The 16,760-nt window shown below is 38.6% G+C and overlaps 2 protein-coding genes across 5 annotated transcripts in view; one reads left to right on the top strand and one right to left on the bottom strand.

Annotated features, from left to right (window-relative positions):
* Positions 1-4,291, bottom strand: part of STRN3 (striatin 3) — a 107,140-nt gene extending 102,849 nt beyond the window's left edge. For 2 of the 4 annotated variants that reach the window (XM_019654281.1, XM_019654280.1), the window contains exon 1: positions 3,713-4,289. In XM_019654281.1, the coding sequence (XP_019509826.1) occupies positions 3,713-3,994 (282 nt within the window). In that variant the 5' untranslated portion in view covers positions 3,995-4,289. Of the gene's footprint in view, positions 1-3,712 lie in introns of all 4 variants that reach the window. The other 2 variants (XM_019654279.1, XM_019654282.1) reach the window with 2 other exon arrangements.
* Positions 19-16,760, top strand: part of AP4S1 (adaptor related protein complex 4 subunit sigma 1) — a 40,919-nt gene continuing 24,177 nt past the window's right edge. Inside the window, exon 1 of the mRNA XM_019654283.1 lies at positions 19-3,595. The gene's annotated coding sequence lies outside the window, so the exon portion shown is untranslated. The remainder of the gene's footprint in view (positions 3,596-16,760) is intronic.

Below are 16,760 nucleotides of genomic sequence, written 5' to 3'. Positions count from 1 at the left end.
CCCAAGCGAGTTCTTAACCATCGCGCCACTCGGCCGGCCCCAGTTCTTATTTTTTGTAATTTCATGGATTCATAAAAATCTTCTAATACAAAAGGCACCAGGATTTGCAAATCATTATTCTAGACTACTCTAAGAAAACGATGACATTAAAAGGAAACAATGTAGGGGAAACAAAGTACTCCCCCACTAAAAATGAAGAAATCAAGTTATGTATAAGTGAAATATCTCCTATTAATGAAAGATCATTAGTTGGCAACATCTGTCGTGTTATGACAAATCTGTATGCCCAAGTGTGCAAACTCAAATTAAAATTTTTATATTTGGTGGAGAATTAGTAGTTTTACAATACAAACCCCTGGACTACATTTTCTATGTATTATCTGTGTCATATTTTCATTCTTGACAAATAAGCATTTTGTATGAGAAATGTACAGAGAAAAATACAAGGACATGTTGGAAACATACATCAACTAGACTTGACATATTATGAGAGCTCAAAAAAACTTTGTTGAAGTGTACTGAAGTGTATGCCATTTAATGGTAGACAAAATATTACAGGGCAGATTCCACTTCTATGAAAAATGCTAAGATGACAACACAGCACAGTGATTATAAGAGTAGTAATAAGACCACAGGCTTTGGATTCAGACAAATTTGGGTTCAAATATCAGCTACAGTACTTAAGGCAAAGTTATTTAACCTAACTTTGTCTCCTCATCTGTGAAACAGAAATGATACCTACTTCATAAGGTTATAGTGCCAATTAAATGTCAGTTATAATTTTTATATAACATGAATTGCCAAAATCCACAGTCCATTTTTTTCTAAGTCTCTGGAGAATGAGGCAGAGGCCTGCATATTTTTTACAGTTTTACAAGTGGTTCTGACTAGCACTTTTATTTAGGAATCACTGTCCTAGAGCCTTACTAACAAAGCTTTACCTCAGTCCAAAGTAAGGAACCGTCACAAAGATAAAAAGTCACAAGACATGATCCTTTGGCTTAGTTCCAAGTTTCTAAGACAGCCCTTTACCCCAAATTCCTTTTACAGAAAGAACCATACTACAAAGTTCCAATTTAAAGTCCTTTCCAAAGCCAGGAAAAACATGATTCCATATTGAAATTTTACATCAAAATAGGTACACCTTAGCCTCTTCCTATTCCAATTACTGAATAGTTTTAACATTGAATACTTTAAATCTATGTATAGGTGACCACTGTACCCAAGGCTTACATATACAATATGTAAGCTGTCTTGTTTTTTAATCTTCCTTAAAAATAAGTTTATAGTTTAAATTTATTGATGCTTCACTTAAACACTCCCAATAAATTTTTATTCAACACATACATTTTTAAATGTGCACAATCTTACTAAAAACTGATCGCACCTAACATAAATTCAATATTCCAGAAGCAAACCTGAAACCATCCTAAGTAACCCAATAAAACATTGCAGAGAAATACATAAAACAGAAACACATAAACATAATCATGAACATTTTATTCCAAAACAATCAGTATGAAATTATGACAATCCCTGGAAGAAATTAAGAGTTTAAAAACACTAGAACTTCTTCAAAATAAGCAAACAAACAAAACGCTTAGAATGAAGAAATACGCCAAAAGTTGATCAACTGAAAGCAAACAAGTAAAAGGAATCTCCCTTAAAAGCCTTTTCTGTTACTGTCAAGGAGAGAACTAGACAGGAAAGCAAGAGCTATACAGACAATATAGACTTTACTAATGTATGTATTTTACTAATTCAAACAAAAGACATTTTCTCAGCTATTTACATTAGTGAAGCTTATGAATGACTAATGCAATTGCTAACTTGAAAAGTGGTATAATCCAAGCTTTCATATAACAGTACAAAGGTTATAAACCCTGTATCAGGGACTGGTGAAGTACTATTTAGTGAGCCCAAGCCTCAATGCACTTGTACATGCAATTTTTAAAAATAAATGCTTTACTATCTTCACTCACACAGAATATTAAGTTTGTAACATGATGTAATAGAAAGTTGTGTATCAACAGAATATAAATCCCAAATATGTTAAAGAAGACTATACAGAAGTTAAAAGAAATAAGACAATTTTGACTTAAGCTATTTGAAAGTTATTTTCGAAAGCCCAGTAGTATACGAAAATACAATTCTAAAACACTGAATTGACTAACAGGTGCTAATTTATAATTAATTTTTTCTAGACTCGATGAAGTGTCAAAATACAAAAGTATTCTTACTTTTTAAAAGTTTACTAAGTCAAATAAAAGTTTACTAGTCCAAAATCAAACTGAAGGGTTATGTATTTGTTGGAGAACACCCTTTCTAAGTTAATTCAATATTCCTTCTTTAAACGCCTTTTCCTATTTACTGTAGGCATATATGACATATATTTCAGCTAACAATACTGCTTACATTCTAAATATATATCAGCCTGAAAAACAGGTGCAACACTACTTAGATGCATGTTTTTTTCTTCTAAGCCTAAATTTGACCAGGAAAGGATTCAAAAATAAACACAAATACCCAAAAAAAGTTGAACAATCCTTTTAAAAAGATGTAGCCGTTCTGAAATCCAAGACATGAGCCCTTAAACTACCAGTATCTTCCAAAAGTTAGTTAAACCAGCCCATCCAAGTTTCACCTTAGCAGGATCGAGTCAGGCTTAATTATGAAGGGTCCTGGGGATATTTAACTTTGCTTCCCCTCTGAGTTAGTAATGTGAGACAAGTACGTCTTACTCCCAGGTAATACTAAATCTTTTCTCAGTCGTTTCACAAAGACAACAGATAGCCTGGTTTTGCTTTTTATGGGTAAAACTGGGGATAGAGGGGGGAGGCCTCGTGAAGGGTACCCTAAAATGAAACATTCAGTACAGGCAGACCTCGTTTTATTGCGCTTCGCATTATTGCGCTCCACAGATGCTGCGTTTACAAACTGAAGGCAAGACCCTCCACAAGCAAAAGCTTTGCGATTCGCTTTATTGCGGTGGTTTGGAACTAAACCGCAATACCGCCAAGGTATGCCTGTATGGAGAAGGCTTGCTGAGTCAGTCACTAAAGTAAGAATAGGGAATCTAAAGTGATTACGGCAGCATCCCAAGTAAGAAGGTACTTAAAGTTAGCGGTAGGAAATGAAAAAACTTCACAGTTCAGCGCAAAGTCATTGTGCTTGGTAGTAGACCTGGAAAGACGCGTGGCTGTCAAGGGGCAAGTGCGTACCAACTCCAGAGGAGGGGGCCAGACGTGCCAAATCGGAAAGAGGGGTGATCCGGGAAAAGGTGGTAAAATGCCCATCCCAGTCTCTCTTCTCGAGTTCTCCATCTCAAGAGGCACAAACAAGAACAAGCTCGGTATCCAGCAGCCCCCACGCCGGACTCTCCCACAGAGAGGAGCCCAGCCCCAAGCCCCGGAGGCCCGGGCAGGCCGCCTCCGGAGGAGCCCCCGCAGACGCCATACTAAAAGCCAAAATGGCTGCCCCAAGGAAGCCCGCACCGCGCAGCTAGTGAGGGTTGGGGAACCAGCTTCTGCGGGAAAGGGGAAGGAGAACTCTAGGAAGAGCTGTGGCTAGGTCCAACGCCCCCTGAGCCGCACAGGTAGGTTCCACTTGTCCTCCCACGGCCACGGGTTCCGACAGAGGGGAGTCCCGGCCCCACCCCCCACCGGGAACCCCGCGGCCGCAGCCGTCCCACACACCGACCCCAGCGAGGTACCTGCAGTTCGGCCCGCTCCACCTCCCAGTGCGCCCGCTCCATCTCGAACCGAGCCCACTCGTGCTGGATGTAGTGCAGGATCCCCGGGATAGTGTACTGCTGCGGCCGGGACAGCTCCGGGCCTGCCGCGGGACCCGCTCCCTCGGCGGCCGGAAGACCTCCGCCGCCCGCCGCTCCATTTCCCCCTGGCGAAAGGCTCATGTTCCCCCCAGATCCCTGCTGCTGCCGTGGAGGGGCCGCCATCCCCGGGCCGCCACCACCGCCTCCGGCGAGCTCGTCCATTGTGTGTGGGGCCCCGGCCGGGGCGCAGGGCGAGACGCCGACGGCTGGGGGAAGGGCCGGGGAGGGTGGCCTCGCGCTGGTGGCGGGGCGGAGGCCGGCTGGGAGTGGGGCGGGGAGGGGGTGGTTGCTGTACGCCTGCCGTGGGTCAGAGCAGGGAGCTGCCGGCCGCCGCCATTACAGTCCCTCCTCCGTCTGCCCGTCTCACTCACTCACTTTAGGGAAGGGGGGGGACGCGGCGGGAGGGGGGAGAGAGGGCAGGGTTGGGAAGGGGATAGACGTAGGCCCGTCACTCCGCACAGCATGCCGGGTAGGGAACGCCGCTGCCGCTGCATGCCTAGTAGCCAAATAGAGTCCGGCCTCACCCTACGCAGGCGCACTGAGGACGCCGTCAAGGTTGCCGTTAAGAGGCGGGGAAGGCGCTCCGGCCCCGCCCATAGGCCCGCCCCCAGACTCGCTCCGGGTGTCAAGCGGAGAGGACCGGATAGTGGGCCACTGACTCCGACTTTTGGAAGCGAGTCGGTTTCAGGCTTCCCAGTACTCAGTTTCCCTCGTTCAGTCAGCCCCTAGTGCGCGCAGTTCCCACACAAGCGATGTGTCTGCCTTTGGAGCTGGGCTTTAACCTGGCTGATCGCTCCGGCCGGCTGCTGCCAGTCCCGGATTCCTGACGTTTCTTTTGCATTCCTAGCGTGTTTCAGGCAGTCCCAGAGGGTCGGACCTCTTTCTCTGCCTGTCACTCGCTCTTTCTCTGGTTCTTAGCACCAGCCAGTTTCCAGGACTTTTGGGACGTTCTCTTGTGGCATGTAGCCCAGATCCTTCCGGACGTGGTGAATGATTCCCCGTCTACGTTTCGAGCCCCGGCTTTGGTCCCAATTCTGTGCTCCCGGTCGCCCGTCGCAACGTGTTCCACTTTGTCTCCCCTCTTCTTTCTGATTCTGGGTTGAGTTGTGTCTTGGGGATTTGGGAGGAGAGCAGGAGCGATTGTTTTTATTTTTTTTTCTTGAGACGAGGGGAGGTAATGAAAAAGTTTAGATCTTTAGATGGTGGGTGAAAGGAGAAAGATAACTTGGAAGGAGACTGATTAGACTAACAATGTGATGTTTTAGAAGTGAATGAGCTTGCGAGTATTATCATTCATAACGATCTCTTGATGGAAGTAAATGAAAGCATCGTGAATGCAACTTAGAATCCTAGATGAATGGCTAAAGATGTTTGCTTGGGTCATTAAATGTTGTTTGAGTGAATGTAATACATAAAAGACAAGGTTAATCTTTTAAGTACCATAGTGTTTTTATGTGCATAAGTTGCCAGGAAACATCCTTAATGACATAGTAAGTCTCTAAAAGTTAATATAGCTAATAACCATTTGGTTGAAAAATAGCACAAAAATAATATTTAACAACATAATAAGGAAAAGAGGTTTAGTAATTACAGCTATGCAAGAAACTTGCATAAAAAATGGGTTACGTTAATTTTTCTTTCTTCTCTACTACAAATAACATTTTCTCTGTGGAATATATATGACCACTCAGTGTAATTTCAAAGAGATAAAGTAGTACATCTTATTCTATCATATCTGCTTTACTGTTTAATGGAAAGCAGATTGGACTTGTTATCCATGCTGCCATGTTTTATTTATATACGAAATGAGGTCTTAGGTCACAGTATTATTAAGAATTATTTCCCCATTTTATTAAGAACTATTTCTCCACATTATTAAAAGTACTATTTCTCCATTTAATAGGGACCAACATGCAACCTGCTTGTTCAATCCTGCTCCTTTTTGAGGGTCCATATAGCACATAAAAGCTCAGAAACCCCATGCTACCTCAAGATCTATGTACAAGAAACATTTGTGAGAGGATGTGGCATCAAAAGAAGCAGACAAGCACACTTATATTTCCCACTGGTACCTCAAGCTCAAGTAAAGACTGGAATTATAATCCTTTTCTTTCCTCCCCATTCACCTCCAAAAAGAAAAAAACAAAAACAAAAAACACCTCTGCTTGCTCCTCTTCTATTATTTATCTCATTAAGTGGCACTACATTCAAACATGAGGCCTGGCAGTCATTCTAGTACCTTTCTTTAACTCAGCTCCCACATCCAACCTCTTTCATACCTATCCCATAATCTTTATTCATGTTGTAAGCTTTCCCACCTCTATCCTTCCCCTATCTCTCACTACTACTGATGTCAGAGTGATCATAAAGCAAGTCTGATCCTATCATTTCCTACTTACAATATTTTAGCGATCACCAGATTTAGAATAAAGCCCAAATTTTAGCATAGTATATAAAGGTCCTTCAAATTCTAGATATTCCCTACCACCTAATCTACCATCACACCATCGTGGCACCCTATTCTCCTCTCCAGCCAAACTGCACTGTTTGGGGTTCCTCAAATGTATAATGATGTCTCATTCCACAGGAATTTAACACATGCTGTGCCCCATTGCCTTTCCTTACCTTCTTCCTTCAAAACCTAGCTCAAGCATTACTTCCTCCAAGCTTTCCAAATCCCTGAGTTATTTAGAGACCCCATCCTAATAGTATCTCATGCTTAGCTCCTATTACATATTACACTGTATTCAAATTGTCTGTGTACTGGTCAGCTACATTCATCCTAATCACTGTGAAAGCGAAACCTGCACATAACAGGCACTGCAAATCTTTGCTTCACTCATTTATTTTTTAAAGATTTCTTGACTGGCTCCTATTTTTCAGATACTCTGCAAGTCCCTGATGGCCCACTGTGAACCAAACAAACATAATCTCTGCACTCACAGGATTTCCAGTCTAGTTTTAGGCAAATTACTTAGCAACAACCACCATGGCTTTCTCAATATCTGCCCAGATCCCTCTTCAAATTGTTTCTTTAAAGTTTCAAATGTGCTCCCTATTTGAAGAGTTACAATAGAATGTATCTACATTCACTTTAAACACTGTTTTATTAATATCAGTGTAATCTTTGGCCATGTTCTTCCCAGATCATAGTCATTTATCTGCAGGATACATGCCCCTCTTGTTCACAGCTGTACCTCCAGTGGCTGGGAGAGTGAGATCCCAATAAATGTCTGATGAATAAGTTAAAATGAGACTAGACTAATATAAATATTTTTCCTTCCCCTCAATCATTTTTTATTAGTTTTTGCTAACATTATAGTAGTGATCACTTAAGGTCCAATGATCAGAACTCCCCTGAGTATTAAAAGTAAAGGACACCAAGATTTTCTACTGTTGAAATTATTTTTTAATTAATTTTTTTAAATTAAAAAAAACGTTCACTTATCGTTGACATACAATATTATAGTAGTTTCAGGTGAGAAAATATTTTTTACATTATTGACTTGTACTTTGTGTCCATAACTCCTGAGTGAGCTCCTAGAATCGTGTCTTCTGTGGGTAATGAGCTTCCCCAGACCATATTATCACCTACAACCAACGCGCCTAACTGGAAGTTCCTCCCTAAACTGCGGCTGAGTCATTTCCTCTCTTCAGTCTCACCTTTGAAACTTCCTATTTGTTCTGTCCTTTCATCAGTCTATTCATTCCTCCTCCGCTCCCATTGATTCTCTCAGTTTCAATATATTACTGATGATCTTCATGAATGCCTATTTATATCTGTAATCAGTTTGGAATTTTAGGATGTTTTTTTTTTCTTTCCTATTATCTAATCTTAGACACCTGTGTCCTCATTCTATTTGATCAGAAAAGGACTTGTCATATAGCATGTACATAAATTATGTCAGCAAAGGTATGTTAAAGAATTCAAGGCTTTTAAATAAGTTCAGAATAATTAACATCCTGATGCCCTTTTCCCAATTATTGTAATAGCTGATGTACAAAGTTTTGACTCTGCCTTTGAAAACTATGTGGTGCCCTGTAATTACTCACTTGCACCTCCAGTTTTATACCTTGCTGACTACGTACCTGACATCCTTCTAACAAAGAGCTCAAACTGGCTCACAAACAGTAATCTAGTCATCTTTTTGCATCATCTAAAAAAGTTATGACAAGTATTACCTCCAAGGGGAGGAGGGAAAACTGAGATTAAGAGTTCTGGGTCACTTCCACAGTCCCTCAGAAGAATAAGAAGTGGTTCCAACTCTTACATCGCTGAGTGTATATGTGTATTTGGAAACAAGAAATAAAGTCTTCCTTCACTATTCTGCCTCCCACTGTCTTATCAATGGGCTCAATATTGCTGTCTCTGTTTCCCAAATTATACGCACTTCTTCATTTCTGATTTTTTTGTCTTTTTTAAAATTTAGTTTTTATTTTAGTTGACATACAATATTATATTAGTTTCAGGTAACCAGCATAGTGACTAGACATTTATATACCTTACACAGTGATCACCACATCATTTGCACTTTTGAAACCCTCTTTAGGTCGTTTTGAGGTGATTCAGTCACTTGGGGAAATTACGTAGTATTTACATTTATAAATATAGAAAACAAATGAATATTAGAGCCCAGAGGCTTCTTTGAGAAGAGCTGGCATGTGTTCAAAAACCAAAGAAGCAAACTGTATAATGCAAATGGAACAGAAAAGGAGGAGGCAGCTTTGACCTGCTCCATGGTTTGACCTGCCAAATGAGATCGGGTATCTACTTCTCATTACAGTCATTGCCTATGGCTAAGAAAATTGTAGAAATACACTGCAGGGCACTTGAACTATTTCAATAATATATTGTGTGGTAAAGAAAAGGAAAAGGATCTTCACAGATTATAGACAAATAGGCACCAAAACCTTTAGGAAACTCAGCATGCTATATAAAATTCTAGTCCAAGTTCATTCCTGAATTGTCTCCTGGGTAATATGAGTCAGAAAGCAGTAAGCTGTGATAATATTGTATAATAGCTAACTCATAGAAATGTCAAAATTGAAGGAAACAAAACAAAGAATTGCCTGGAGCTGAGTCCCTCCTGGACTTTGGCTTAAAGTGAACAACTAGGTCTATAAACATGTGAACCAAATGACTGGAAAATGTGACTGAATGGGAAATTGCCAAAGCTCTTTCCTAGGTAATAATTTAACAATCTTGGAAATGTGGTTTGTCTTCTGTTGGAGCAAGAGGGAAGAAAGTTTAAAAGAATGGCACCAGACACAATCACCTTGCCTGGGAAATCGGTGCTACAGACAGTGTTCTCTTTGGAGAATGTTTTAAACTTGGCAAAAAATTCACAAAAACTTATTATAACATATTTTTAAATGATGGTAAATTTTAGTTTTGTCTTTCTATTAATAGACTAACCTAAAATACATGACAATTACCTCACCCAAAAAGATTGAAGAAATTTTTGAGCATTTTAAAATAACTCCTATTGCCCTTTGCTCCTTTTGTTTTATAGAATTTAATATAGTGATCAGATATTTTAAATTGTGTTCTACACAGACTTTTTAAAATGTTTTATTTTGACATTTTTCAGTCATGCAAAAACAAAAAAGGTCTAATGAACTACCATTAGCATCAATTATCAAGATTTTGTCATTCTTATTTCAACTATTCCACTTCTTTTTTGTGAGGATTTTTTTGTTGTTGTTACAAACGTGTATTTAACAAAAAAAATTGATATGAAAATGTTTTTACATCATAGTAAAATAGGCCCTTTAGAGACGGGACATTTGGAAGCAATTGATTTCTCTGGTGAACACAGCCTTTGTTTATACTCATTCAAGTCTTCTAACATGATGATACTATTTCTTCATATTACCACCATTCCAGTATTGTTCTGTGGCCCCGTACTTGCCGTCACTACACATTCATCTATCAAAAGATTCATAAAGGGATCAAGTACTCACAACATTCCTTGGACATGTCTGCCACCATTTAATTTCAATGATAACTTCTTGTCCATAAATTTTTCATCTGATGAGGGTGAGCTTTGCTCCTAGCATCTACTCCACAAGCTCAAAGATACTTTGAAACAGAATTGTGGCCTCTCTCATGCTCACGCAGCAGGTCCCAGGAATGTTTTAAAGTAAATCCCAGACATCATATTATTATTGGGTTGTCGGAAAAGTCATGACGCATTTTTGCAACAGAAAACAAAGAAAAAATATGTCATGACTTTTCCGACAACCCAATATATTGGCACATGCATCTCTAAGTAACTTTCACAGATGAGGACCTTTAAAAAATATATATGCCACAATACCATTATCACACCTACAAAATTAATGGTAATTCCTTTATACAGCCTAATGCACAGTCCATGTTCAGTTTCCTCTGGTTATCTCAAAAATGTTTTTTTAAGAGTTGATGATTTCAAATCAGAATCCAAACAAAATCCACCTATTTAATTTAGCCAATATATCTTTAGTTCTTTTTTGATCTGCCTTCCCCTTACTCCCCATTTATTTGTTGATCATCATGCCATTTATTTGTTGAAGAGACAAGGTTATTTATACTGTAGGATTTACCACATTTGGCTGATTGCATTATCTGGTATTTAACATATTCCTTTCCCCTCCATATTTTTTATAAACCAGAAGTTAGATATAGAGGCGAGGGTTGTTTCAGGTTTTAAGTTTTTTGGCAAAAATACTTTTCCTTTGGGGATCACTCACACCAGGTGGCACATAATGTCTATTGTCTCAATTTTAGTCAGCCTTAATTGTTAGCTAGCTGTCTCTTGACACTTGTATTGTGTTCTACCCTCAACAGTTTCTCCCCAGCACGGGGCCTGTCCTTCTATAAAAGAAGTTCCACTGGGCGTTTCCAGGCCTTTGGGGTCCAGGATGGGACCTTTCCTTACAGTCATTGGCAAAAAAGACCCTGCCAAGCCCCCTCTCATTTCCCACCGTGGTTCTTAGATTCACTCATGGCGTTCTCATTTCAGCAGGGGCTCCTCCTTTGGATGATGACGTGGTGATTGCTGGGTTCCATGGCTCTTTGGACCCTAACAATTCCACTTTTTCGAACCTTCACTTTTGCCAGCACAGCTGTGGCCACCCCCTTCTTGTTGCTAGGGATAATTTGATTCTACCTACTAGCGTTTTAGAGTTCCAAGGAATGTTTTTTACCTAATTTTTGGTAAAGATGTTGCCTGTTAATTTTTTTTTTTTCCCTTGCTGTTCTTACCATTTTCATGAAGGGATCCTGGGAGATCCCAAAACTATTCTGCTGCTATCACTGGTCCCTTGCCTCTCTACACTCTTGGCATTTTAAAGTTTAAACCAACTGCTATTTAACCTAAAGTTATTTATTATAGCTCTGCTATTGAAATGTTTTTATTTGATCACTACTAAGCAATGGTGACATTTCTGCGATTCAAAGATTGTGATATAAATGAGTGTACATTTAAGTATGAATATCCTCTGGGCAGGCTCTTGTCTGACAACTATAATCTCCCATGTACAGTTTCAACGAGAGCTGTAACATGTTGCTATACTTTTTGTGAAACTGAGAAAAGCAAAAAAAGGCTCCTGGGCAAAGGGCAGCCAAGCAGGCCACCTGAAAGGCTCTGCGTTAACCCTGACATTTGATCTGAACGAGAATGATACTAAATTCAGATATGTGTCTGCAAACTTGCCTTGGACAACATTGGCTGGTATGTTTTATTTATTGGAAGTAGAAAGGGAGATGAGCTGAACTCACTAAGACAGCAAATCAGATGTACGAGTTTTAGAAATTTAGGTCCAATCACAAATGTGAAACACACTGTGGTAAATTTAGTAGTGTGAGCTTTACTGTCCTCAATTTTCATATTATCTGATTGAACCCCTTCTGAAGCATTTTAGGCTCCGGGTTGAGATCAACTAAAAGTAAATAATCTGTTAGAATTGTGCATTTTGCGATACATTCCAGGGTGAAGACTGAAACTGCCAAAATATCCATATTAGCTAGAAAATGCTTTTGTGTAGAGGATTGAGCTAGGCTGACACTCGTGAATAAGGAGTGGAATTGTGTGTCCATATTACTAGAGCCATCACTGAGTTACTGGAACCTTGAGGCAAATCTGGAGATAAAGAGCAATGGGTGAGAGCACAGACCCTGAAACCAGGCTAACAGGAATTGGGTCCTTCCTCCACCATTTTACCAGGTGACCTTTGGCAAGTGACTAAGTTTTCACATCTGTAAAGTAGAGAATGAAAACAGTCTCTAACTTGTAGAGCTATTATGAGGATTAAATGAATGTAGTAAAGTGTTCGAAACAGCACCTGCTGTTTAGTAAAGTACTGAGTGTTTTCTACTGTTATTGTCTCTCTTCATGCGTTCGTTTGTTGGGTCATTTTTGCACATCCTATTACAAAGAGTGAATAATTCTTTTCCGGTTATAGCAGTCTTTCACAACCACCATCAAACATCGGGAGCATTAATTACTCATTTGAATTAGAGTTAGTTGTGGCCATGTCACTAACAAAAAAGATAGATCCTATTTGGTAAGTAAGCTGATCCCCAAATTGATGTTTAATACAGTAATTTTTATGTTTCATTGCTTCTTTTAGAGAGATGATCTGCAAAAAGAATTTAGAATTTGTTATTGGAGCCTTAATATTCTAAGTGATATCTTCGGGCTCCAAAAAATATTAATATAGCTTTTAATAGTGCTTGATTTTAACTCAGGACACACTTTAATTAGGAAGGTCTTAAATAATACCTTTAGTGTTTAGCTGTCATTTCATACCCTGTTTCCTCGAAAATAAGACCTAGCTGGAAAATAAGCCCTTGCACGATTTTAGGTGCCAAAATATGGCAACTTGGCATACTGAATATTTTAATCTGAAGGAGTTTGTGGAAAAGGCACCCTTGTCCCTGCAACAGGTCATAAAACCTTCATGTAAGGGGTGCGTGCCCTCCATATCCTGGAGGAATCATGCTAGGGCTTCTTCTCTGGCTAGGTCTTATTTCCAGGGTAACAAGATAGTATTGTTTCTTATGTTTTCTTACAAAAAAATTCATTGATAACTAATGCCTTCCCCAGGTAATGTGAACAGTATAGCAAAAGACGCTATAATACAAATTAATTATGAAATAATTTATTTCAATTAAATATGAAACAAATTAATTGCAGATAAATTATGGAGTGCGTATTTTAGAGAAACATTTTCCATAATTGTAATATGGCACTTAAATACAATTTATAGTCAACTTCTCAGATATATTTTGTGTAAAGTAAGATTCCTTTGCACCCCAGTTAGGTTTTGTTTGTTTTTTCTTTGATTGACACAAAACTTTAGGAGCCATCAGCAAATCAAATTTTAATTCTTAAATTCCTTTAGTTTGATTTGAATTTAAAATCTGTAACATTGTACTTGACTCTGACCCATCATTTACACGCCTGTCATTTGAATGCTAATGTAATACTACTAGATCACTGCTCTTCAAAAGAGGGAAAAAAACGTATAAGAAAAATCTATATTTGTATGTCTTTCACAGTTTCCGTGGAAAAGATGTCTAATGAGAATGAACAATATCTGTCTTTAAGTTAATACAGAAGTTTATCAGAATCCAGAACTTGTGACTTGAAATACATTTTTCCAATTTAAGGAGAAACTTGATTAACCATTTTATAGGAATGCAAAGTAATATACAGTAATTCTAGTTCTGTTCTGGAGTTCCTCCTTATTGATGCATTGTAACATCACAATAGCAAATCCTGGAGGATCCCAGCCAGGACTCCCCTAGATCTCAGGTCCCTGCTGCTTTTTCTCTAAAATTAAGATATTGGATATCTTTTTAATCTAAAAATTCAATGAAGATTTTTAGTCATTAAGCACAAATATTTAATTTGTGTGGCTAATTTTAACCAAACAATTCAGAATAAGATTACCCACACGGGGGTGTTTCTTCGTTATTACTAACCCATTGCCCATGTTGTGTCAAAGTAAAATTTTAATTTCCTATTTTAAATTTCAAAATAAATTACCTTGACACTAAAACCAAATAAAAGAAAAAATTTTAGAAAAAAAAATTTAATTTTGATTTTGAATGATACCTATTATTATCTCCATTATATGTAGTAATGAGAAGGTTGAATCCAATTACTTGCCCAAAAGCAGGTTTTCTACCCTCAAAAGGGTAGACGGTAAGCTATCAACAACAGCAACAGGCTCGAGTGAACTCTAGCCATCAACAGTTTGTATCTTTAAACTGGGCACACCTCCCACTACCACCCGATCTGATAGTCAATACCTCTCTGGCAAATGACGGGTGGACAGTCTAGTCTCAATCCCTCTATCCCCCACTACACACACACACACACACACACACACACACACACACACACAGATGACTAACGCATAAAAATAAAACAAGTATTTTCAAACAGACAATGTAATGGTCTATTTATAGTATATAAATCCCTCATCCTCAGTTTTTGAAATATGACTTTTCTTCCCTCTGCTTTAATCATATTGCTGTAAAGATCTTAAAAATTCTTCCATTCACCCCTACACACATGCCCCGCCAGTTTAGGATAGAAAGTCTGATAGCTGAACATCTCCCAAAATACAGTATCTACCCTTTTCAGTAAAACTTCAAGCTTGTCTCTGCTTTATGAGGTGTGATCAAACAACATGGTAAATATTTAAATTAAAAAAATTTTATTACAGTAAAAGACACATTGCCATTAATTCCCCTCAAAATACTCCCCTTACTTTGAACACACTTATCCTATCATTCTTACCACTTTCTGAGGGACTTCTGGAAGTCCTCTTTCCTGAGTGTCTTTAGTTGTGCTGTCGTGGCTGCCTTGATGTCTTGAATCATTTTGTCTTTGGGGAAGAGCCAGAAGTCCCACGGTGCCAGATCCAGTGAATAAGGTGGATGAGGACACACTGTAATGTTTTTATTTGACAGAAATTGCCATATACCAGAAGCAATGTGTGACACGGAGCATTGTCATGATGGAGGATGATTTACTGCAAACTTTAAAATACATTCTCTCCACCGTAGCTCACACCCGACCGACTGCACCAAACAGCTGTTACTAAGGTTTGATGTGGCGCTTCCCCATTGAAGATCCCTGCCTTTCCTCTGGATGGCACTCAGCAGCAACATTCACCATATTTTGTGATCACAACAGAAAGGCTCCATGTTACACATTGCTTCTTGTATGGCAATTTCTGTCAAATAAAAATATTACGGTGTATCCTTATCCACTTCATTCACCAGAAATGACACTGTTCAACTTCTGGCTCTTCCCCAAAATCAAAATGACCATGAAAGGTAAATGTTTTGAATCGATTCAGAACATCGAGGCAGCCACAACAACACAACGAAAGACACTCATGAAAGTTGACTTCCAGGACTGCTTCAGAAAGTGGCAAGAATGATGGGATAAGTGTGTTCGAAGCGAGGGAGAGTATTTTGAGGGGGATTAATGACAATGTACTTTTACTGTAATAAATTTTTTTAATTTAATCATTTACTGTATTTTTTATCATACCTCCTATATATGTTTTAAAGTTAGAAATAACCATATTTATTTGGACTTATATTGTGTTTGGGCCAGAATTAGATGAGACTTTTGACCAATTTACCAAAGCGGCTTTAGACCAACATCTGAGAATCACAGGAAGCTTTAGAAATTTTTTTTAGATACTGTTAGAAAAATGGTAGACCAGACTATTAAGTTTTATTCTCAAAGTGTTCTCCTAATGTTTTTGCAGACCTGATAGCATCAGGATTTCTACAAATCCTGAATTTGATTGAAATTTAACATTTTAAAGTGTTTTTGCTATTTTAAAACTATTTGAGTAAAAAAAGCAGCATACATATAAACTGTGTTTAAAGCCAAATTATTCAAATGTGGGTGAAATATTTCTTGAGTGACCCAGGGATTTTACAGAAAGTAAAAGTCTCATTTGAAGCTACTGAAAATGTATTCTGAATCATAAAGGAACGATTTAGGGAGAGAGAAATGAGGGGCAAAGAGGAAGAGAATGAATGGAAAGAAAAGCAGAATGGGTGACAGGTTTCTTTGAGTCAAATTTCAGCAGTCTTATAACTGCAGTAGAAAGAATCTGCCAGGAAGAATATCTAGCCTGCACTGGGGAGGAGGGTGAGCAGGGAAAAGGGGGACTCTGTCGAGGGCTTTTCATTTCTTTATCTCATGTAGTCCTCATAGTAAGTCTGTGAGGCAGCTGTCTTTATTCCTAGTTGACAGATGAGAAAACTGAATCATTGTAGAATTCCAGTAAATTCTGAAGCAAAGAAACAAACTGTTTTAGTGTATGAAAAAGAATATATAACATATTATAAACTCTGAGAGCAGTGCTCCAAAATAGATTAAAATTTGCTACTGATCAGTATACGTTCCTCTCCTGTAACTATGGAGAAATTCAGACATAGCTAAGTTACTTTGAGGCCTATGGAATGAATTGATATGGTGTGGCAAATAGAACCTAGCAGTTGCTACTTCCACGTTTCCCATGTCTAGGCCATACTAATTAGATGTTCTCAGCACATCCATTTTGAAAAACAGAACATATTTAAAAGAAATATGGCATTTAGAAATGCCACAATAAACAAAACAATAGATTCATTATTCAGAGTAAACATTTTCAGTTGGATAATTTTGCAAAATTATATAATGCAGCTCAATATTTTTTAAACAAACTTTGTGTGTGTGTGACACAAAAAATTAACACACCTCTTAAAACTTGGGAAATAAAATAAGGATAGAGAATTAAAGTTGCCCCTAATCCCACCATCTATATTTAAGCAAAATGCATTTGGGTATAATTCCTTCCTTTTCTGCTTATTATTTCATAGTAGCTCTAAACTTTGTACAATGTACATGTACAATGATTTTTAGTA

This window comes from Hipposideros armiger, unplaced genomic scaffold (assembly GCF_001890085.2).
Source record: "Hipposideros armiger isolate ML-2016 unplaced genomic scaffold, ASM189008v1 scaffold_218, whole genome shotgun sequence".
Classification (NCBI taxonomy): domain Eukaryota; kingdom Metazoa; phylum Chordata; class Mammalia; order Chiroptera; family Hipposideridae; genus Hipposideros; species Hipposideros armiger.
Note: the sequence above shows the minus strand (reverse complement) of the source record. Positions and strands in the feature narration are given on the sequence as shown.